Source organism: Ailuropoda melanoleuca, chromosome 7, assembly GCF_002007445.2.
Source record: "Ailuropoda melanoleuca isolate Jingjing chromosome 7, ASM200744v2, whole genome shotgun sequence".
Classification (NCBI taxonomy): Eukaryota; Metazoa; Chordata; class Mammalia; order Carnivora; family Ursidae; genus Ailuropoda; species Ailuropoda melanoleuca.
Window position 1 is genome coordinate 63,634,326 of NC_048224.1, and position 24,172 is coordinate 63,658,497.

The window sequence follows — 24,172 nt, forward strand, 5'->3', positions numbered from 1 at the left end:
TCCAGTGGTCACCTTAAATTTGTAGGGACTTCATAGCTTACAGGCCATTTTTACATACATATATCATAAACCCGTATTTACAGCAGCTCACCTGGGGCCCATGAAGGGGATATCAGTATCACAGGGAGCAGACTGGTAGTGCGGGGAGGGCTGGAGAAGCTTGTGCCAGATCTGCTGACCTCTGTTCTAGAGTTCACTTCTCATCATCTCTCTCTTCATTTACCTCATCATGATTCCCATCTGGGTCTAAGCACTAAACTATCAGCAGAAAAGACAGATGACAAACTGAAAGAGGAGAAAACCAGAAGGATTAAAATATTTTAAGAATAGAAAGCCTGAGAGAGCACTGGGATTGAACTCAGTAATAGTATTTGCTGAATATCCCATGGGCGGATTCTAGGGGGAACTACATTAGGACCAGCATAATAATAGCTACTATGTCTTAAGTGCCTATTGTGTGCTGCCTGTTTTATGTGCATTTTTCCTTTTATTCCTAACAGCTTCCAAGGCAGGTGTTATTAAGCCAATTACACCACGTGTCTAGAAAGCAAGGCCTCATTCCTCTTGGAGCTTAACATCCATGTATTAATTGAAGAACACTTGTAAAACATGCATACAGGCGTGGACATAGGAACTCATGATCATGGCAGAGCTGGAAGGGAATCATGAGGAAGCTGGCCAGACAGAGCCAGTGGAGTGAGTTCTGGAGAAAATGGGATATGATCAATGAAAGGAAGGATATTTTTTGCATTACTGTAATAGGAAAACAGTACCAAATAGAAGAAGGGAAAGAAACCTGCCCGACAGGTTCAAGGGGGCAAGAAAGCAGCAAAAGCTTCCCGCAGGTAGAGTTAGGGATGCAGATGAAATGTGGACTAAATTCACTGCAGTAGAAAAGAGATGCTTGAGCAGGCAGGCTGCTTCTAACTGGGAAAGTGCGGTATCAGCTACTTAGCCCTCTCTCCCACTGCTGCATCCTTTTTAAAGTGACAGTCACGAGGCTGCAGGATTCGGAAGCGGAAATGGTCTTTGCTCATTGGCTCACAATCTAAATTCAGACCGAAAGAATGTGGTTGGAGACAGCTGGTGGTAATTGTCCCAGTCCTGTCTTCAGTGTAAATGTCCACGTGCTGCTCATGTCTTCCCTTATCAAGCGTCTCCCTCTCTCCATCTCTCCCCGTCCGCCTGTCTCTATCGGGTTTTATAAAAAAGTAACCCACCCGGCACACTGTACCCGAGTGGTCCGGAATTCGCCTGCTTAACCCAGAGCTGCCGGCTGCATCCGTGATTAATGCCAGCTATTCGGGTGGTTTATGAGAAGTGACACTTCCTCCCCTGCTTCTTGTATCTGCCACTGAGAAGTTAACGTTAAAGCCCACCGTCGATGTGACTGCTGTAAATACCACGGGGCAGGGCTCTGGTGCTTCATAAAGACGTAAGCACGACGCACGGAGTCAGCCCGCGGACACCCAATGACCTGGGACTGCGGCAAAGGGGTGTGGGAATGGCAAGAAGGGAGGACCACCTCGCCCCTCTCTTTCCTCTTTGCTGGGGCCCAAGCACGCCTTCCACCCCGGGAGCAGAGGAAGGTCGCTCCAGGTCGCCGGCACCTCCTGCACCCGAGAAATCTGCAAATTCATGACTCTCTTTCGTCTTAGGGCGAAGCCCTTCCGTCCCGAGTAGGGCCAGCCCCAGTTCTTCATCTCCAGCCTTTAGCTGACTACTGAGGAAGGTCCCTCCTCCTACCCCCCTCCCAAAAGGCTGATTCCCTTTCCCACCGCAGGGGTCCAGTCTCTGCTTGGACTTCGCTTCCCACTCGCGTGTCCTGCCGTTTGGAGCTGTGCTCAAGTCTTGGCAACTTTCACCATTCTGACCCGAAAGTCGGGCCATTTCTAAGACAATGTGAACAAAGAGGAGCCGGGAAAAGAGGGGCCCGCCGGCGGGCTGCCGGGCTGCCGGGCGAATGCGTGAGCGCGTGGGTGTTGGGGACCGAGGGCAGTGCAGGCTCAGCGCAGAGGATTCCGGCGCCTGCGGGCTGTCCCGGACACAGAACGCGCCGCTGCCAGGCTCTCGGGTCTGCTCGGCCCCGTAGGGCCCCTCGCGGCCCGGGGTGGCGGATTTCTTTGTCCCGGCCGGTAGCTGGGCGCGAAGGCAGCCGGCCTCGAGCAGAAAGCCGAGCCTGGGCTCTGGTGCTCAGGCTTCCACTTGCGGCCCCGCAAGGCAGAGCAGGAAGGAGCTGCTGAGGGCCCCAGGGCGACCCCCACGCACCTCGCGCCGACTCTCCTGGCTCCGCGGCGGGCTTCAGACCGTGGTGGGGGGAGACACTGGAGCTCCTCTTTCCCTTCCTCAACAGCGAAACAGGCTGAAACAGCGAGGGGTGACACAGCTCCCCCTAATTAGGGTGGTTGGGGAAAGAGGGAGCCCACTGGCGCGCTCTTCTCCACCCCGACTCTCCAAAGATGCGCGCACTAGTCGAACTCGGGGACAGTGGCGGTTCTCTGGCGCCCCCCCTGCTGACTCCACCGCCGCAGCCCGGACCCAGGCGGCGGGGCTGGACCTAAACATAGCCCCAACCGATGCCATCAGGAAGCCTGGAACAAATCGGTGGCCACATCTGCCTCTGTGTTTGCATGTGTGTGTGTGTGTGTGTGTGTGTGTGTGTGTGTGTGTGTGAAAGAGAGAGATAGAGAGAGAGAGAGACAGAGACGCACAGAGAGGACACACTCCCCGCCCCCCCCCACAGGCTGGGTTCACATCCATCCGGCTTACCTGCAATACAGTTTGCGCTTCTGTGTGTGTCTGGCAGAAGAATGAAAGAGAAACTGCTGTATCCATTCAAGCTCACTGAATCAATCCCACTTCCCTCCAACTCTTTCAACTAAGTTTTATTTTATAATGCAATGCAACATTACAGAATCCATGTGAAAACTAGTTTCCCAATTGTAGTCTGAACCTCCATCAGTGTATCGAGCAAGATTTTAGGTTACCAGATTCAGTTCCGCAGGACACCAAGGGTTTCTGCCTCCTGCCTCTCTCCATGCATCTTTCTTTGTAAAGCAAGTGTACCTAGGCTGTCCCCCAGGAAATCTCGCCCTCTGGCACGCTGCGCCGGGCCTGCGGCAGAGCGGCGCGGTGTGTAGGCGGGCGCTAGGACCGCGGGGAGCCCGGGCGGTCGCGGCGCTACCTTAAACCCAGCCCAATGCCGCTGCCTGCGCCACTCTGCGCGCCGGCGGGGGCTGCGCAGGAGGAGCGCTCCGCCCGGCTACAACGCTCCGCGAGCCGGCGCGGCAACACCTGTTCGCGGCAGCCAGGGCGGCACGCGAGCTCCCGGTCGTGGCTCTCCTCGCTCGCCGCTCGCCACCCGTTCTAAGCCAATGGACATCTGCCGAGCCTCTGGAGAATTCTGGATACTAGCTTTGGACGCCTAAAGTTTTTTTCTTCTTTTTGTTTTTGTAATTATTCTTATTATTTTTAGAGGGGGGACCAGGAGGGGAGATTTTGTCGCCGCCGCCAACGTGAGATTTTTTTTTTTTCCCCTTGAAGGATTCATGCTGATGTCTGCAGAGTCGGTTAGAGTAAAAACAGCGCATGCCTTCCTGGAGTCGGGATCCGTAAATTCTGACGTAGCCCGTGCATCTTAAAAATCCCTATAATAACGCCTAGGCATTTAAGTTGCTATGGTCATTCTGATCTCAAACCAAATGGAGAAACTACGGATTTTTTTTCCTTATTACGGTCGGATGGGATGAAGACCTTCCTGCCTGCTAAGAGCTGGGGATCTATCTATAGAGATACATAGATATGTTTATCAATATGTCAGTGTGTGAGTATAAAGTGGTGGTTTCTTAGACTATCAGTGGTTTGACCTTGAACCTGTGCCAGTGAAACAGCAGATTACTTTTATTTATGCATTTAATGGATTGAAGAAAAGAACCTTTTTTTTTTTCTCTCTCTGCAACTGCAGTAAGGGAGGGGAGTTGGATATACCTCGCCTAATATCTTCTGGGTTGATACCGTCATTATTGTTTATTCTTGTGCTCCAAAAGCCGAGTCCTCTGATGGCTCCCTTAGGTGAAGTTGGGAACTATTTCGGTGTGCAGGATGCGGTACCATTTGGGAATGTGCCCGTGTTGCCGGTGGACAGTCCGGTTTTGTTAAGTGACCACCTGGGTCAGTCCGAAGCAGGGGGGCTTCCCAGGGGACCCGCAGTCACGGACTTGGATCATTTAAAGGGGATTCTCAGGCGGAGGCAGCTATACTGCAGGACTGGATTTCACTTAGAAATCTTCCCCAATGGTACTATCCAGGGAACCAGGAAAGACCACAGCCGATTTGGTAGGTATACCATTAACCCTTTAGTGTCCGTGCGATGACATGTTCGGGTTATAACTACCAAGAAGGTGGTGGCCGGGCGGGGGTTGAGGGAAGGGATCTGTTCCTCTGTTTCTGTCTTGCCAGCTAGAAAAAAAAAAAAAGAAAGAAAGAAAGAAAGAAAGAAAAGGAAAAAGAAAAGAAAGGGAAAAAAGAAAGAAAAAAGAAAAAGCCTCGGGAATTGCAGATCTGCTGCTGGCACTGATGCAAGTCTACATTGAAAGCCCCCCCCCCTTTTTTTTTGAAAGGAGGGCATGATTTATAAATATAACAAAAGTCTCTAGTTCTTTTGCATCAGATACTCGGGAAGATCGGGTTTAGGAAGTTTCTTTTGAATGGACTGATTCCACGAGTTTAAAGCTTTAATCATTAACTACTGAGAACTTGAAAATGCTTTTTGCTGAAAGCAGTGGTTATCATCTTGTGCTCCAGTGAAGTTTTTGCTCCTCTTTTTCTTCTAATAAGTATACTGCTTGAATTGTAAATTAAGCGTATTGTTTATTCCCACCGCGAGGGTCTGAAAACCCCGTAGGCGAAGGTTGCTGACTGATTGTTCTGTTGGGAGGACTAAAGTCATATTTTAGACTCCGAGAGCAGCAGAGGCAGAGGCGCTGGGGGTTAAATGACTTGGGAAAGGGCAGAACGCTCACCAGGGGCGTTTGTCCTTGCAGCTATCAAGTTATTACCTATGCTCCATTTTTCTGGTGTGCAGCCCTGTGTCGGTTTCCTGGGTGGCTCTCTGGTGTGAGTGTGCGCGCGCGTGCAAAAGCTGCGAGCTAATTTTAAAGGGCATTCCGAGGATTTCATTTCCCAAGGAGGGTACTTGTGACTCAGCATTGAGGGCTGCAGACCCGACTGCTGGTGACTCTGCTCACTTTAATGCCTGCACACACGTGCCTGCGGGGCCACCCTGAGCCCCAGCAGCACAGTGTCAGCGAACACAATACCGTTGGAGGGACTCTCGGGTGTTTTCCTTACTTACTAAAAAGAAAGCGCCAGTTGGACAACTAGACTGTTGGAAGGAGTTAACTTCTCAGTGAACCCACCTGACAACACTTAAACTAGGTCGTAAAAAACAAAGTCCTGTGGTGATTTTTCTTCCTCATGCTTTAATGCCAGATGTTGAACACAGCCTAAACTATCTGTTTAGGCTTGTGGGGCTGTAGATGATGCCAGAAGGTGAGGAAGATTCAGGCCTGGGATGGGGATGGTCGCAGATACACGAGGCCCAGGATTTTCTCCCTTTGCTCACCGCCGAGCCCAAGCCCCAGGCTGAACCTACTAGTGTAAATTTCCGGCAGTCTCCCCTCTCTGATAAAAAGGAAAAAAAAAAAAAAGGAAAAGAAAGAAAAGGCAAAGCTGTAGTTCTTTGCTTTGCAATTTTTCAGTTGAACTATAACTGCACCCCCCACCCCCCGAAATAAACTCGGCTCTGGGTGTTGCAAAGCCAAGACTAAACTTTACTAGAAGTGCTGTTCTATCTGGCCGCTTTAAGGGCGGCTACAGTGCCTAGCGTTCAGTACCCGAACAACAGGCAGTGGGCGGCGGTGGGTGGGAAAGCCGAGTGTGTCCCGGGCCGCAGCGGGCACTCGCTGGACGTCTGCACCGCGCAGGCGGATGGCTAGTGGCGTGGGCGGGCGGCCTAGGTGCGCTGGGCGGCGGGAGCCCCAGTCCTCCCGCGCTCCCAGCCGGCAGGTGCCGAGTCTGCAGCCCAGGCCCCCCGGCGCACTCAGCGGCCGCCGACCCAGCTCCGCGCGGTCCTAAACACACTCCGTTTCGGTTCCCCTTTCTACCCGGCTGGAGTGCGCCCTTCGCCGCTTGCAGGGACTCCTTCTGTCCGGGGGCGACGGGCAGGGGCTGACACACTTCTGGCTGTGTTTAGGGAATGAGATTTTTTATTGCCCAAGTTTAGTCCCTTCGCTTTCTCTTTGTGTGTGTGAGTGTGGGTCCAGCGGGGCTGACAGCCGCCGCCTCGGGCAGCGCGGTTGTTTGCGGTGTGGGAACCGCCGGAGGCGCGCACCGCGGCGGGAGAGTTGGTGGCGGGGACGGAGGACAGGCTGGAGGTCGTACCCCTGACCTCCCCCGTGCCATGTCGTACCCATCTCCCCCATCTGAAGCACGCAGCCAGGTCTCGGAGAGTCGATGGCTCCGCTGTGCCCGGGAGGTGGGTCGGGGGCCCCGGCCGACAGGGCCGGAGTCACAGGGAAGGGATGGGGGGTGGGGGGACAAAGGGCCGTGGAGGCGGGCGGAGGGGGCGGTGAGCTATTGTTAACGACGTTCCGGGAGCAGAGCTCGCGGCTCGCGGGCCTGCGTTTCAGCGCCCCGTCTTGGGCCCCGGCCTCTGGGCCGGTGGGGGTGGGGTGGGGGTGGAGCGCAGCGGGGTACACCGCTGCAAGGCCAGGGCAGCTTCATTGTGTGTATTAGCCGAGCCCTGCCTTTGAGAGAGCACCTCGGAACCCCAGCGCAGCCCGACTGGGCCCCGGCGTGGATAGATTATGGGATGTTCCAGTTGGGGTTCCTCCATGTCCCCACACCCCCCCCCCCGGCTTTTTTTTTTTAATGCAGTCAGCTTTAGGGTAGGACGTTTGCTTAATGCAGTTGAGTCATTAGAAATCCAGTAAGTGCCACAGGATAGAGTGAGGTTTCAAGGGTGGTGGAATTGTGGGGACCACGAGGGTGGAGAGAACCCAAGAGGCGAGTTATGGGGTCAGCGGACAAGGACTGCAGGTACAGCAGCTGAGTAGAGATCAGAAAACAAAAACTAGACGTCGTCACCCCCTACCCCACCCCCAATACTAGAGGTTGGAGAAAGGTGTCGCCAAGGAAGTGACATCTCTACTCCTTAGAATCGCTAGGCGCTGTTGGCTGGATTGGTAGGGGCAGTGCGGGTGGGAGGGGAGAGAGCCCTGGCCCGGGTTGGGGGGAAGGGTCGCCGTATAGGCGAGCTCGGGGGTCGGCCGGGAGCTGGCTGCGGGGGAAGGGCGCGCCTGGCGCTCCACTGTGCCACTCACCCTCGTTCGGATGGAGCTGAGTGGGTGGCTGTGCGCAGTGGGGGTGGGGAAGGAGGGTGAGGCAGGAGGGTTATTTAAGTCTTTCAGCCGGTTGCAGAGAGAAGCGGCCCCCGGGGTGACAGCAGTGCCGCGGTCTCCCGCTGCTACCGCTGCGGCAGGTCCCAATATTAGCAACCTCTGCAGAGAGGTGCGAGTGCCGGGAGCCTCTTACCCTTGCTTTCTTAGCCCCGCCCGGAAGGAGGGCTGGGCTCGTCGGCGCTAGGACCCGGCGGGGAGCGCGAGGGGAGGGCCGGGAAGCCAGCGGGCTCCAGGATGGGGCCGAGGGGCTGCGGCTGCTCGCCACACCTGGCGCTCCAGCTAGCTCCCCGCAGCCTCTCCTTCTGCCCTCCTCCCTCCCTTATCTGCAGCTTTCCTCTCCCCATCCCGGCTCCCTTCAGGGGACTTTGTCTTCACCCCGATTCTCTAAAAAAGAGTAGCCGTAGGCAGGGGATGGGGGTAGGTTTACACCTTGATTAAAATAGAAGGTGTATTTCTACGTGCAATGAACCGGCAGAAGGAAATGTGCTGGAAAAAGGATTTTTGCCACCCCCATGCAGCCGCAGGTGACTGCAGCTGCTGGCAAGCTTGGCGGTGACACAGCAGCGGCAGTGCAGGGGACGTGGGGGCAGGGGAATCTTACTGTTGTCCCAGCAGGAGGTGTGGCAGTGACAACTTAGGTGGGACCTTGAGAGAGCCCTTTGTTTTTCCTTTGGGGGTGGTGGTGTGGAGATGAAGTTGAGCATGGAGAAAAGGAACGAGGAATCGTATCTCTGGGTAATAGGCTGGGGGAGCGAGAGGTTTCATTTCATATATATATTTTTTCTCTTTAAAGTACTTGCTAGACAGAAAAAAGTAAGGAGAAAATCAATTGAGGAAATGGTAATGCCGAATAATAAAAAAGTGAGCGTTGGTCGTGAACCGCTATTTAACTTGGCACAAGGAGGCCTGTGTGGATTGACCACTTGACTTCGTGGAAAGATGAGGTGCTTCTCTGCTGCTATGCCTTTTGGCCTGGAGTGGTGGCTCTAAAAGGCCGGACTTCATCAAGACCCTTGATGAGCTTGACCTGGGGCTTCCTGTTCAGTATCTCACTAAGGGAAAGACTTGCTATTTAAGGTGGTATTTTCTGGGTTGGTTCAGATTCTTGAAAAATTGGAGTTGTAAACTCCCATTTAGTCAGTCATTTCCTAAGGAAACTCTGAGATTTGCTCAGGTTGCTGCAGACTCGGACTTAGTCGTCCCGGGCTTTGAGATGATTGATTTGGCAGCCCTGGTGTGGGATTCTCTGGGTGAGCAGGGAGATCTGTAGGGAGGGGGGTTAATCTATTTTCGAAAGCTTCATGTCATGCCTCTCTCCACAGTCTGCATACATTCTTGTCCTCTAAAGAATGCAGCTCTGTTAAGTGTTGGGGGCTTTTAGGCTAGAGGGTTGTTTAGCATGGGCCAGAGTGGAACAGCTTCTGCCTGTCCTCCCATTTGCCACGGCTGGCCTTATTATGGCCTTGGAAGTGAGGCTCAATGCAGAGGGTCTCTTGGGAGCTGGGCCAGCTTTGGGTTAATGGTCCATTTGAACAGAGCTCTGGGCTGACCACTAATACCTAGCGAGTCTGGAGCAAGGATAAAGTCTGGGGTGGTCATTTTCCTAAAGTGGTCCCAGGAACTGTCCTGGCCTCTTGTGGACCAGAGATGACCTCAGACCCCATCAGACCCCCTTGGGCCTAGTGAGCACATCCCCAAAGGAACTGTTGGCTGCTGTGAAAGAGAAGAGTCAAATGCCACTAGCCACTGACCCTGTGCTTCCCCTGTTACTCATTACTCATCACTACCCATGTCTGTGGCCCTCCTGATTTGAGGATGTCTTGGTTGTGTCTGCCAAAGAGGAGAGAGAGCCCACCATGGTACGCATGTGAGGGTCACAGTTTTAACATTAGGCACAATTCTACCATTCTCTCCCTCCCTCTCTTCCAGTCTTTTTTCTTATCTTCCTTGCTCTTCCCTTCTTTCCCTGCCTCTCCTTTTGCTCATCACAGAAGTCTTCTCCTGGGTTGCTATGGATCCATCAGCCCTCTGTACTACACACTCATGCAAACGGAGAACGTGGGGAGTGGGCCGTACACAAATGAATATGGTTAAAAGTACTTGCTTGGCTCAGGCCCAGGGAGAGTTTCGTTGACTTGGTGGAGGTTATGGAGTTTCTTATGGACAAGGTGGTACCAGGAATGATGAGGATTCCATTCTGGGCGTTGGGGATCTTGTTACCAGGCTGCCAGGTCTTTCTGACCTTACAACATTGGTGTTCTCTCTGTGTGGGGGGAATGCTTGACTCACACGTTCAAGTGTTCTGTTTGCCCTTGGATCACTGAGGTGACCTCATAAAAGGCTGGGCTGTTCTTTTGAGGTCACTGTTTTTCAAGGAGCTATAGAGGTATGGATGGTGGTGTGAGATGATGAATCTTTTCCACCTAGGGTCACTACATAGGTAGTTCCTTTTCACAGGAGAGCCCCTCAGAAACTTGTCTCACTTTCAGGAGGCCCCCTCTGACTCCCCTTCCCAAACCTGAGTGACTGTACCCTAAACATCTCCTTCTTACTGCCTTTACCACATTGTTATATTTATCTATTTGTCTTTCCTTCCACTAGGTGGTAAGCTCTTTGAGGATATAGGGCTTAGCCTATATTTTATTCATCTTTGTGTATTTAACAAATGGCATGTTTCTTGGCTTATAATGGTCACTCAGTAATAGTTTGTTGGTCAAATAAATCAGTGCGTATGAATTAACAGCTCTCTCATTGATGCCAGAAAAAGAAACAAGATAGATATCTTAATACTTTCATTTCTAAAATATATAATAAATAATTTCAGTACCTGAGTCTTTTAGTAGCCGTTAACTCTGTGCACATAAACAATTTGGGTAAATAGTCTACCTATGTAGGAGATGCCCACCTTCCCAAATTTGGCGTGATGAGAGAGCACAGTCCCAGGAACTTACCTGCTCTTATTTTCTCTGCTGCTTCTAGTTCTGCTCACTGGGTCTGTGGAGTCAGATCTAGGTAACATCTTCTAGTCACTAGTAAGGGAATGACTATATAAAAATGATACAGAAATCATGGACACATGAAAAAAGGTAAAAACAGTGATAAGATGTACATAATAAGGATCTAGGCTTTGGTGTTTCATTGCTTGAGGGCAAGTTATTTAACATTTTTAAGCCTCAATGTACCCATTTGTGAGCTGGAGATTAACATATTGTAATGCGAGGGTTGCTCTGAGAATGGAGTGAAAGAAGGCCTCTCCTTTGGCACAGACAAAATGCTCAAGTGTCAAGCTATTTACCATTGTCATTGTGGTTTATTGATAGTCTTCTTGTTGTTCTGGAGACAAGCTAGTCATAAGGTTTTGTAAGATCACACACACCCTGTTGTTTTGGGGCCCGATGGGCAATGATGATGATGAATATTCATGATCAGTTCTCTGAGGGGCTTCCCGGTTAGGGGAAAACCGAGAGGTCATCAAAGACCCTGTTGGAAGATACAAGTGCCTTTTAGTTTTGTGATAAACTCTTCCCCCTTGATGTGGAATGTTAAAGTGGTCAGACCTCAATGGGGCAAAATGTGTCCTGTCATTCATTTTATAAGGAAAATTGGACATTGATGAATTCCTTACACTAATTTCAGGATCACTACGACCTATATTGTGTGTTTTCAGGTAGCTAAGAAGAGGTTCATATGCATATGGCTCCTAATGGTAATAAAATGCCACAATGTAAGTTATTTTTTAATTCTAAGAATTGGAAATAGTACAATGAAATGAAATAATTGCATCAATAAGGGAGGGCATCTCGTGAAATGAATCTCATGGAAATATTTCCTTATTTATCTTTCCATTTGATTTATGAGGTAGGGAAGACTAGTAATAAACTAGCTGCTTTTAGACGCATCTTCCAATATAGAGTTGCAGGTTATCAGGTCCAAAATGCAATTTGTAATTTCTCTTTATATTTTTTCCACATGCTGTTTCCCATTTTATGAAAATAGTTTCACATATCCAGGTAGATATTCTATAAAATGCGAACACAAGATATTTGTTACATTTTGTGTTTATCAAAGAATTAAGAATACCCTTTTATAAGACCTCTCTCTTCTTTTTTTACATCGCCTTGGAGCCCTTTGCTTCATCAGATTTATGTAGTGCATGTCTTCTTTTGATTGCCGCACAGTCTATTTTGTGAGAGTTGCAAAATTAATTGTTTAAAAATCCATGTAAGTGCTTTTTTATTAGTCACATGAGACTGCCTATAGCATACTGTTATCCTTAGTTTTTTCCTAAGCTCTTAAATATGAGTGAATTTTTCAATATTTGAAGATATTTTTAAAATAAGAACTTGGTATTTGGTATGTGTTAACTCAAGGTCTACACAAAATGTAGCACTTTACAGCAGGCTTGGGCAAATGGCTAAGCACAAGTAATACTAGTGTAGTCCAAATATCCAGTTGGGTAATCATCTTAAAACGACAGTATGGTTAGGGAAGTTAAAGCTGCTGTTGTACGGCCATAAAACTCTGGATTTATAGCCAGCTTAGGTGTTATTATTCTTCGTGAGGTAAGCAAGGATAAATAAGGGGGAAAAAAAGAAGATCATTAGTTAGTTTGATTTTAGGATAGTCTTCATGCCTATTTTAAATCAAAAGCATTTTGGTGTCAGTTTTTTCCACCTCCCCAGAATATGATGTTATCTTAATTGCTTAACTAGCTCTTTGAGGCTTAGATAAGTACAGCAAAAATCAATACTTTGTTTAAGCAGAAATATTTAGGATGTGTGTAGGCTATTTTAATTTTCCAGATGGAGCTCAATAAAGTTATACGATAACTTTATCTTGGTTTGTTTTTTCCACATAAGCCAATCAGGTCTTTGGTTAGCACCTGGTACTCTTAAGGGACAGAAGACCATTCTCTGAATAGAATGTTTTCCAATATATGCCCATACACAAATGCTTAGTTTCATATTTACAAAGTATGAGTTGTTTTTCTCTTAAATTATACTCTTGTAAGGTTAATTAGAAGATATATTTTGGTTTTTCTGTCAAATCACTTCTTAGGGTATCTATAAATACTATTTTTTTCATTTTTAAAATGTTTTGTTATGTGTTGTGTTGGTAAGTATTTTTGTATCATTATTATAAGATAGAGTTTAGCTGAAAAATCAGTTCTTTTAGGAAGTGGTTTTAAGAGAAGAAACTTCTTTAATGAGTGTGAGATTATCCAAGTTGGGAACTGGGTTCAGTGTCCTCTCAGAAAGTCCTAGGGATGCTGAGACTAAAGAATTGCTCTATGCTCTGACCTGTCTTTTGCCCTCTGCCATTTTGTCTCATAGGCATTCTGGAATTTATCAGTATAGCAGTGGGCCTGGTCAGCATTCGAGGCGTGGACAGTGGACTCTACCTCGGGATGAATGAGAAGGGGGAGCTGTATGGATCAGTAAGTACTGGGAGAGACTTTGCCAATCTTTATGCCTCACATCTGATTTGAACTGCATTTTCTCTAGATTATAAATATCTAGAAATGAAACTGAGTCTGTTTGGAGAGAGTGTAAGTTCTTGGTTTTTGAGAAAAAGCATTTTGTTTTTATTTATAGATATCAGCCCTGCATCTTCACTAGACCAAAGTTTCTAAGAAATTGCTTTATTTATATGCCAAACCATTTTCATTATTAAGTAAATAAAAAATTCACAAGTGTGAAAAATCCCATCTTCTTGTATTGAATGGAAGTTATTTTTGAAATGAATCGAAATGATCTTCTAAGCTTTGCAAAGCAGTGTAATTAAAACTAGAAATAGACAACCGTGCAGTGAGTATAAACCCTTTCTCTGAGCTACATAAGACTTTCATTATGTTGAGAGACAAGGGAGATGGAAATTATTGTCAGATATTCTTGTATGTGAATAAGAATATAAAAATATTATAATTATTTGCAAGTATTATGAGTTCCTTTTTTCCCCCCCGTCTCACTTCCCATCTCTCCTGGGTTGTAAGCTCCTTGCAGGAGGAAGTGAAGAAGTGTTTATTATAGCCATAAGTTACCAGGTGCTTTTCCATGTGCTCAGGGACAGCAGCAAATGAGACAAAGTCCCTCGTTCTGCTTTGAGAGAAGGGGACTGACTTTACATCTTTGTTATCTCTTTACTTGTGCTACCAACCAGAGTTTCTAAAACACAGTGCATGCTACACAGTAGGAATTGATATATTATTTCTAAATGTATGTGTGTGAATCAAATAAGTTACTATATACTAACTTGTGTTTTTAACAAAAAGCTCATAGTGAAATCAGCCTTTAGTTTTTCCTTGCCATTATTGGTGGCCAAATGAGAATTTAATCCACGTCACCTACATAGGAGAACTTTGATTAGAATCTATAAAAAGTTGAAAATTAAAAAAAACTCAGAATGGGAGACGAAATGAGGGGCATTTTCACATATAATTAGGAGAAACATTTTCTAGATCTACTCCTTTCCTGTCCACATATTAGTAAATATATGTATGTGTACATACACACACATGCAAGGGTTGGACTAGTATCAAACTTTTACTCAAACACTCCAGATACAATAAATGGCCTGTGTAATTTGAATATAGCACACACCATGGTGCGAGATTGGTTTTTCTGCCTTGGTAAAATTTGAATCTAGATTGATTGATTTTGTTAGATAATTAAGTCTCTTTTAAAAAAGTGCTTCTTTGAGAGAATAGATTATTTTAAAGTACGTTTTTAAGCATAGGGATTGGGTTTAGCTTTTTAAACACAGTTTGTGCTTTAGATAAAGTTATCTACTGCCTAAATGTTCTTTGTCAGCACTTTTAAGTGCAAAGATACAAGGTATAAGGAAGCTTTCACACTATTATTATTGTTGTTGTTGTTGTTATTATTATTGTTAGAGAGTGAGACAGGGAGGAGAGAGAGGCAGAGGGAGAGGGAGAAGGAGAGATCTTAAGCAGGCTCCACACCCAGCACGGAGCCCAACCTCAGGACGCTAAGGTCATGACCTGAGCCGAAATCAAGAGTCTGATGCTTAACTGATTGAGCCACCCAGGCGCCCTTGCTTTCATACTTTTAAAACATAAAATGATGTTCTCCTTTTGTCACCCCCTCAATTTTTTTCACTTTTAGGTATATAAAGATTTAATATATGGATTAAGTTGGCCGCAGTTAAACTCGACAAACTGCTTCTCGTGTGTAGGGCACAATCCAACTGTTAGTGGGTGGAAGGTTCCATGGTTAATCACTATGGTCTCCAGACTTTTTTGATCACATAGTACCACCAAAACAATTTTTTTGAGTATGAGTCTCAACAGGGTATACTTAATTCCTTAAAGGTTCTATATCTAAAATATAGTTCTACAGATTGTTTTATTTTATAAAACTCATATTAAGGTAAACATTTTAAAAGGTTGCGACAAATAAGTAAACACAAACAGAGGCCATTTTTGTTCGCCACTCCACGGACCACCTTGCACGCCCCTGCAGAGTCCCCTCCCCTGGAGAAAGATGACCAGTCTTTCAGATGAAATCACCAGCATGACAGCCTCCTGCAGTTTATCAGTTGACAAGGAGACTGGTGGAACCTTGTGTTCAGCACAGTGGCCTCTATGTGTGTTGTCCAGCTGAGCCTCATCTCCCTGTCCGGACTCTTCCGATGGCTTCTTGCTCATCTCTTCTCTCCTCTGGCTGCTCTCCTGCCTTTGTGTGCTCCCGTCTGCAGCACAGAGTGAGGGCTCTGGAAGATATCCTGAATGTAGACCCAGTGATTATCAGTGACAGTACTGCCCGAAATGGTGGCCAGGTGGCAGAAGTTGGAGAACCCCATCTTGGCATGTTTTCTGGGAAGCCCAACTGCCTCGTGTAGGGCTTTTTGAGCACACAGAGTGTGTGGCTGGGAGGACGCTTCCCACCTCCACTGCTGCATGGCTGCAAAGCCCCACAGTTCCAATCACAGAGTCCCAGCTAGGCAGAGGGGCGAGTCTGAGAAAAGGCTTCCATTTCCTCCTGTGCTTGAGAAATGCGCAGTTTCTCATGTAAAGAGTATCTTCAGGCATGGAAACTGCTCGGAGGAAAGTATAATAACGAGTGTTTTTCCAAATTGTGATTTCCTTTGTGGAAGAATATCTCCAGCGCCTTCTCTGTATCCAGCTTCTCCCCTGTTCAGTCCATTCTCCACACTCACAGGAGAATTACCTTTCAGAACTCAGATATGAGTGTCACTTCTCAGTGTGGATCCCTTCAAATGCTTCAAATGCATTCCCTTTGAAGGCGAATGCCCGTGTACTTTATCCTAGCCCTCAGTACTTTTCACCAACCACTTTGCCTGCCTCTGCACCTCGTAGGTGCTCAATAAACACTTGTTGGATTGAAATGAACTAAGCATTGTGATTTATTTTGATGCTTCAAGACACACATGGGTGTGGACCTCACTGTATCTGCTTGTGTGGTCAGGGGTACTTAGAACTTGGCTGCAAGGGAGAATCTGCCTCTTCCATTCCCACGCTGAGTTGGACTGTGATATGTTGTCCCTGGTGTGTCCAGCCCAAGGGGGATGGGGCTGGGGCTGGAAAGACATAGTGTAGTGGTGAAAGCATGGCAACAGGAGTCAGGAGACTTGAGCTCTCGTTCTGTCTCTGCCACTAGTGAGGTGCTGGGCCCTCATTCTCCTCAAATGTGAGATGAATAGCTTGACTTCGATGTCTGGAGTGTCTTTTCCTACTCTGGATCTCAAGAATTTATGCTTTGGATTTTTTAGGCTTTACTCCTGAGTCTTGTCTGCCTCATGCATGATGTTCTCTATGTACACAAAGTGTTTATGCAGCAAGATCTTTTTGCCTCTTATGTACAGAGCTGGGAAGATGGTTTCTGGGTAGCCAGATGGTTTTCCTTTTGGCTGTCCCTAAGGCAGGAGGGGGGATTGAAGATGGGATCTGTGCTCCTCTGTGGCTAGGAATCACATTTCCCACTGGGTTTGTGGTTATCGCATCTGGTGTGGCAGTGGACATGAGGAGTGACCAAAACAGTATGTTTTCATTGTGATGAGATTGGGAGAAGGAAAGAAAAGAAATAGGCGATGATTCTATTATTAAATACAGTTGACCCTTGAGCAACCCATTTTTGAACTGTGTGGGTCCACTTCCAGGCAGGTTTTTTCCCCCCAATAAATACAGTACAGTACTGTAAATGTATTTTCTCTTCCTTGCGATTTTCTTAACATTGTCTTTTCTTTAGCTAACTTTATTGTTAAGGCTATAGTATGTAACACATATAACATACAAAATATGTGTTAATTGTTCATGTTATCAGAAGGCTTCCAGGCAATAGTAGGCTATTAGTAGTTCAGTTTGGGGGGAGTCAAAAGTTATATGCAGATTTTCGACTGTGCGGGTGGTCAGTGCCCCTAACCTCTGCATTGTTCAAGGGTCAACTGTACACTGAAAATTGTAGCTTAAAGAATTTTTACCTATATGAAGTTGTGTAAAGCTCAGTAAACTAAAGTAGAGAAGTTCCTCAACATTGGGGAAAACTTGAGAAGACTTATCTTATTATGAAAGAAGGTAAATAGGAGATCTGGGGAAATAGCAGATTTCCCTTCAAAAAGTAAAGCAAAATACAGCAAATACTAATTTAAAATGTATTTTGGGATAAATTTTCTCTTTTCATCTATGTAATTCTTTTGTTTCCAAGTTTGTGTTAGGAATGTATCTAAAAGCCCAGAGGTGAATGGGGTCATATTTCTTCAGAAAAATGCATGGAATTCTGGTGCTCTATTAGAATGTGGCAATAGGAAAAATGATATTGCTGGTGTGTATCATAATATGATTTAAGGACAACCTGAAAAATTCTGGCTCTGGGGTGGAGTTTGATTCTCATATTTATGTGTTAATTCACCCCCGCATCAATTACTTCTTTGCTCATTCATTCACAAACATTTATACCCACTATGTGCCTAGCACTGTGCTGAGCGCATACCAGTGTGACAAGGATCTCACAATCTGGTAGGAGAAATATATTTATAAATAATTCAGTGCAATGTGAAGTGCACTATAGTAGGGAAACACAAATATCTTGGAGGTCCAAAAGAGTGTTTAAATAACTGCTTGAGGAAATTGTGTGGTAACACTTAAACTGGATATTGAGGGATGTATAGGAGTCTCAGAAAAGGCAGGGCAGGCAAGTTAGGGCACATGCGCTTTCAAATGTAAAGATTAGAGTACCCTGCCTGAGTCATAGAGAGGGTGTTAGATCGTGTGTGTGTGTGCGTGCACACACACACACACATACACACACACATACGCACACACCTACACACACACACACACACACACACACACACACGGCCAGAAGATTATAGTTTATTAGAGTATTAGTTTACATTTGTCACTTTTGTTCTTATCAAGGAGACTAGAAGTAAGGCTTGGATAGTTACTTTTGGAGTCTTACTCTTTTCTGAATGTTACCAAGATACTTTATTTTTTTAAAAAAGATTTTATTTATTTATCTGTCAGAGAGAGAGAGCACACAAGCAGGGGGAAGAGGCAGAGGGAGAAGCAGACTGTCCACGGAGCAGGGAGCCCTATGCGGTGCTCGACCCCAGGACCCTGGGATCATGGCCTGAGCTGAAGGCAGATGCTTCACCAGCTGAGCCACCCAGGTGCCCCTGTTATCAAGATACTTTAAAGCATCAAGAATAATTGACTAAAATAAATATCTCTTTAAAAAAAATGCCACGAGAAAATTAATGTCCTTCAAGGAGCTTGCAGTTAATGAAAGATATTTCACCTTTTCATTAAAAGGTAGCACAATCATTGAAATGGCAGTGATACAGGAAAGTAGAGCATAGAATCTATAAAAGTGGTGCAAAAGGATGACGTGCAGATTGCGGGTTTGTATCCCTGTTATAGCACTTAATTTTTTCTGTTCAGAATTTTAATTCCTGTTGGTCTTTTCCACTAGATTAAATTTCTAGGAGTCAGATTCTCTGTCTTTACAACCTTTCTGTTTTTTAAAGGCCCGGCTATGCACGTTCTGTGCAGTCGCCATATGGTCAGTGTAAGGCATGCCTGCGACCTGCATAGATGCAGAGCCTCGCTGTATCTGGGCATCGGGTGGCGGTTGCCCTGCCTCGTATGTGCTGCCTACTTACAGAGTCCTCTTCTTCCTTATTTAAAGACCCAGACCTCGTAGATGGCAGAGTGACTCATGCCTAGTTCTTGCAGCCCTCAGACCAGTGCTTTGGAAGCTGACCATCATCCTGATGGAGATGCTTATTAAACATGTGTTTCCTAGTAGATTTTGTTGTTATGTTTCCAGAGACATGATTGGGCCTTGGTTTATATGAATCCATGTAATAACAAGGTGTGATGGATTTTTGACTGTTTCCTATGCACATATACTTAAAAAAAGTACATTGGTTGGGGCAGTTGTCTCTACTGGGTTAGAGGTATGTGAGTCAAAGAATTTCCCTTGCAGGTGTCTCCATGGTGTGGGGTTGAGGGGGGAGAGACCCTGTCTATCCACCTGTCCCAGACTGAAGGAATGTAACAATCTCTTTAAGAGGAAAAACAAAGTATTGCAGACCCTTTGAAGCCCATACTGATTTAAACGATTGGGACTGTGTCCTTTGAATATGAACCAACACAAACTTCTTACACTTCTTAGCAACTCCAATTCAAAACAGATTAATGTTAAAATTTACACTAAAGTCTAAGACCAATAAAATCCCGATGGGTGTGATTGATTTGGTGTGATGGAAGACGTTATCCTTCTGAGGCTAAGATCCTGCTTCACTGTCAGTGTGGCCCTAAAGCTTTTTAGAGCACCTTGGGAAGACAGTTGTCCCCCTACCACTCAAGTCTTCCTATTCTAATTCCTGGGAGACCAAATGATGTGCTAGTTTTGTCTTTTTCTTTTGCTATTAGTCCTGATGGTGAAAGTAGCACTAGTTAGCATTACTTAGCACAAATACATTCTTGGGTGGCCATATCTGGTTACAGGTGGTCATCTGGAGGGTCCAGAATAGCCTTAAAACAATCCCTTTGCTTTTTCATGAAATGAAAAGACCAGGAGAAAACATTCATGTAGAAAACTTGCAGTCCTCCAGATTAGGTCCTTTGTCTTCCAGGGGTCTGCAGATGCCAGTGTTGAAAATATCCCATCACAGCAGGTGTGAAGCCAGCAAGGAGGCTTAGTGGTATGCTGGAGAGGCAGCTTGACCCCGGCAATGTACCGAGGCCTTTTTGTCTCCATCGGGCATTCTGCATTGGCAATCGTGAGCAACTTTTGAGCGAGCAGAATAAGCTAGTGTGTTTGTGGAACAGGATACCATACCAAATGGCAAGGCACCACTCAACTTAGCCATTTGTCAGTGTGGTTTGTCAGTTCAGATTACTTTGATGGTAGATGTTTAGGCATGTCCTGTAGGTAGGCTCCAAAGAATGTAATTCATATAAAGGAAGTGAAAAAGGTCATTTGTTTAGTAATCTATTTGATAGCAGTATGCTCTGGAAATAGGTGGTTGTAAACAGATGCTTTGGGAAAAAGAGCATTGCCTTATACTGCATAAGTACATTGCCAATTTTCAAAGGATCGAGTAATAATTCCTTGATGATGAAGAGGGCAGCACCTCAGAAGAGCACCTCTACTATATTATTTGATTTAGTTCATACACTGTCCTTGTTTTAGAGATGGAGAGAGTGAGGGTTTAGTGGCTTGTTGGCTTACTCAAGGTCACATAGATAGTGACAAATTACGATTTGAATGTAGGTGAATGAATAAACTTTGTCTGAAACATATGCATAAGAATTGCCATCCACTTTTGTGAAAACAAAATAATTTTACCAGGATTAACCATGTATTAGAGAAGGATTTAGTATTTGCTTTACAGATAGGATTTTGGAGCATTTTTTCCCTTTCTAGTAGCCTGGTTTTTATTTTGTGGTTGGTTTGTTTCCTTAGCATCTGTACCGATGGCTATTAGTTCATGGAAAATCATCTTTTAACAAATCTATTTGTTTATTTAATTTTAGTTAAGTATATGTTGTTTAGTGGATTAGCTTTAGTGATTTACTGAGACATGTTTAAAACCTCCCATATTAGCAATGACCAAAGTCACAGAACACAGGTCTGGAGACTTTAAAGGCCATGGAAAGGATTCGGTTTTAATCATTAATAGCTCAGGAGATTGCTTTCATCTCGTCTGGAGGAGGATGGTCCTGGGTACCAGGCAACATGCTCAGAAATGGTCTTCGTTCCAGCTCAGGAGTCTTACAGTGGAATCTTCCTCACGACAGGTGCAGACTTCACACAAGATTGCTTCTGTCTTGCTGCCCTCGGTTTTACTCATACTCCCTGCTCCACACTGCTGCTTCAGTGTCTGCTGGAGAAGGCTGAGGAAGAAGGCTGGAGAGCATGGTTGTTTCTTGGGCCAGGGCCTCCACTGGCATCCAGTTCATCTGTGTCCCTGCTAGAATCCCGTTTCATAAAGGGGAGCTCCATGGAGGCGGGGACTTTGTTACTTTTGTTTCCTATGGCACTGCTAGTACTTAAAACAGTGTCTTGCATGCAGTTGGCACTTATTACATGTTGAAAGTATGAATATATTGTCAGTGGGATCCCAAATCACCTGTTTCTTTCTTTCTTTCTTTTTTTTTTTTTTTTTTTTAAGAAGACCCTGCTGATCCCGGCTCCTAAGCACCTAATTCATGAAGATTAGACGGGTTTACATACAGACCAGAGGGTTCCTGACTGGTTTGTGTATAAGGCTCCCTTTTTGATAAAAAATGTTGGGAGTCCCATAGAATAGTAATTGTGCTTGTGCCTTTTTTTAAAATTTAAATTTATTTATTTGTTTCTCAGGGAGAGAGAGAGAGAACACAAGCAGGGGGAGTGGCAGGCAGAGGGAGAAGCAGACTCCCTGCTAAGCAGGGCCCCCCCCCCCCCACTGATGTGGGACTTGATCCTAGGACCCCGGGATCATGACCTGAGCCAAAGGCAACTGCTTACCTGACTGAGCCACCCAAGCATCCCCCCCTGCCTTTTTTTTTTTTTTAAAGATCTATTTATTTCTTTGAAAGGTGGGTGGTATGGGCAGAGGGAAAGGGAGAGAGAGAGAATCTCAAGCAGACTCCCCACGGAGCATGGAGCCCCAGGAGGGGCTTGACCTCATAATGCTGAGATCAAGACCTGAGCCAAAATCAGGAGTCGGAGGGCTTAACCGACTGGGCCACCCAGACGCCCCTGTGTTTGTGTCTTTTGATTGAAAAAAATACATTATGACAAAAACAGAATTCGTTAACATTGTAAAATGAATTTGTTACAGAGCAGTTCACATATACATTTGAAAGGAGCAGCATATCTCTGCAATGGCTATTTCACTTACATAGTTGACTGGCAATGCTGACTAATGGTTTTCTTGTCCTGAGCCTTCCGGCACTCATGAAATCTTGTAGATTGGAGAGCGTGAGGACCACCAAGAGAAAACAACACTGGGGACGACGGAGGCACAAGCTGATCGCCTCCACGTGCCCCCTGCTTCTTCCACTCCTCACTTACCTGCTTCTTTCCCTCTCCTGTCCTCCCTCTCACCTCCCCAGCATCACCTCTCGGTTCAGAATGGATTGTTGGTCACACAGAACCTGAACTCCTCCTCACTGGAGCCTGTTTCACAGACACGTTCCGAATTGTAGAGCCTTTTGCTTCTCTTTTAAGTTTATCAGTCTCTCCGGTTCCTTGAATTAGTGATGCTGGACAGGCTGATCAGAGTTGGGTCAGTCTCACTCATTCACACTTTCACTCCCACATTTGCTTGCTCACTCACTCACTCACTCAGACACACACTCACACCCTTACTGGCTCATACCCTCAACTCACTTGCTCACACACTCACACCTCACTCATTCACACCCTCATTTGCTCACACACTCACTTGCTCACACCCTCACATCTTCACTCACTCACATCCTCACTTGCTTACACACTCACTCACTTACACCCTCACTCCATAATACCTTCATTGGCTCACACCTTCACTCACACACTCACACACACCCTTATTCAGACTCACTTGCTCACACCCTCACTTGTTCACACTCTCACTTGCTCACCACCGACTCACTCCTCTATTTACTCACTCACACTCTCGCGTCTCTCTACTTACACCCTCAGTCTCTCCTGGCTTTCATGAACCAACAAGAATCACTGACACCACCTACTACTAACACATGCTGGTACTGGCTAGGAGCTACAGAAACACCTGCTCCTCGTTATTTACAGATTGTATATTTGCAAATTCCGTCTACTTACTACATGTCCTTGTGACCCTGAGATCATTACTGGTGGCACTTCCACGGTCATTTGCAGACATTCAAGGAGAAGCAGAAGGGAATGGCCTGCTGGGCACGTTTCCCGCAGGGGTCTTGCCAGGTGATGCTCTGCCTTCTTGCTTCACTCACACTATGAACAAGTGTCCTTTGGGGGATCTATTTAGTGCCACATTTTTCCTTTCTGTGCTTTTTGTTAGTGATTTTACTGTTTAAAATGCCCCCCAAGCATAGTGCTGAAGTGCTGTCTGGTGTTTCTAAAGGGAGCACACCAGATAAATGAGATAGTCTCGTGTGAGCATGAGCCAGGGTGCTGTTAGTGGCGAGTTCACTGTTAATGAATCTACAACATTAACTTCAATAGAGAACCACAAAAAACAAGCTAATGTGTTGATTGTTTGACCAAAGTGTTATGACGGACTTGCATGGAACCTAACCCTGTGGTTCTCTTGGGAGCAGGGCGTCAGTATTCACATCAGTGTTCACAGTGGCTTTAGAGAGCAGAACTACTGCGAATAATGAGATCAACTGTACATACAGATGCAAATGGTACTTCCTCTGCTGGGTGAGATTATAACTGGTCCAAGAACTGGCAACCTTGTGGGCAGTGGGATATATACAAACCAAGAATTATAATTTGGTCTGATACTTGTTATGATACAATTACGTACAAAAAGGGCTCAGGGAACTTAGAGAAGAGAGTTTAATTCCAGGGTAGGAGAGAACTTCAGGATTATTCACAGAGGAGGTGGAGAAAAATAGGTAGGTGTCCTGAAGAGAGGAAGGCTTTTGCGAAGGCAACTTTGCTGCAGGGTTTAGAAATGTGGTGGCTGCTGGATGTATCCTAATTCTATTATCTTTACTTTGGTTCCCCCTGCCATGGTCCTGTCTCTGCTTCTGCCGGAGGCTACACTGCTGACATTTGGAGCCTCTTTTCCTGTCATTATCATCAGCTGTGGCATGGGAGGTGGCATGGGAGGTGCCCTCAAGCCTCACAAAGAAAGCTGCCCCCCACCCCAGAGCCAAGGGGGAGCTGCTAACCTGAGGGCAGCTACAGTGGTGGCCGGGACACCTCATCCCTCCTACCCCCCGCCCCCATGCCAGGGACTGACTTGTACTTGTGCACAGACATCATTTCTCAGTCTGTTGACCTGGTACACCTCAGCGGCATCCTAACAGGTGGCTGAGAAAAATGTCTGCATTCCTGACACCCCTGCTGCCGAGGGCTCCCCCTCAGGATTAAAAGGTTATGGTGTTAAGTGGGAGAGACACATAAAGAGTTGTCTTCCTTTGTCCTCTTTATAAATGCTTAAAATCCTGACAGAAATTGAGCCCCTCTTTTCTTATTGTTTTTTTTTTTTTGGTGTGTATTGTAATTCATTGAAATCTCCATCGT

The 24,172-nt window shown here is 46.2% G+C and overlaps 1 protein-coding gene across 1 annotated transcript in view; it reads left to right on the forward strand.

Annotated features, from left to right (window-relative positions):
- Nucleotides 1-3,234: 3,234 nt before the first annotated feature.
- The window catches only part of FGF9 (fibroblast growth factor 9), a 30,284-nt gene continuing 9,346 nt past the window's right edge, over nucleotides 3,235-24,172 (forward strand). The window contains exons 1-2 of the mRNA XM_002928925.4: nucleotides 3,235-4,335; nucleotides 12,794-12,897. Coding sequence (XP_002928971.1) covers nucleotides 4,059-4,335; nucleotides 12,794-12,897 — 381 coding nt within the window. The 5' untranslated portion in view covers nucleotides 3,235-4,058. The remainder of the gene's footprint in view (nucleotides 4,336-12,793; nucleotides 12,898-24,172) is intronic.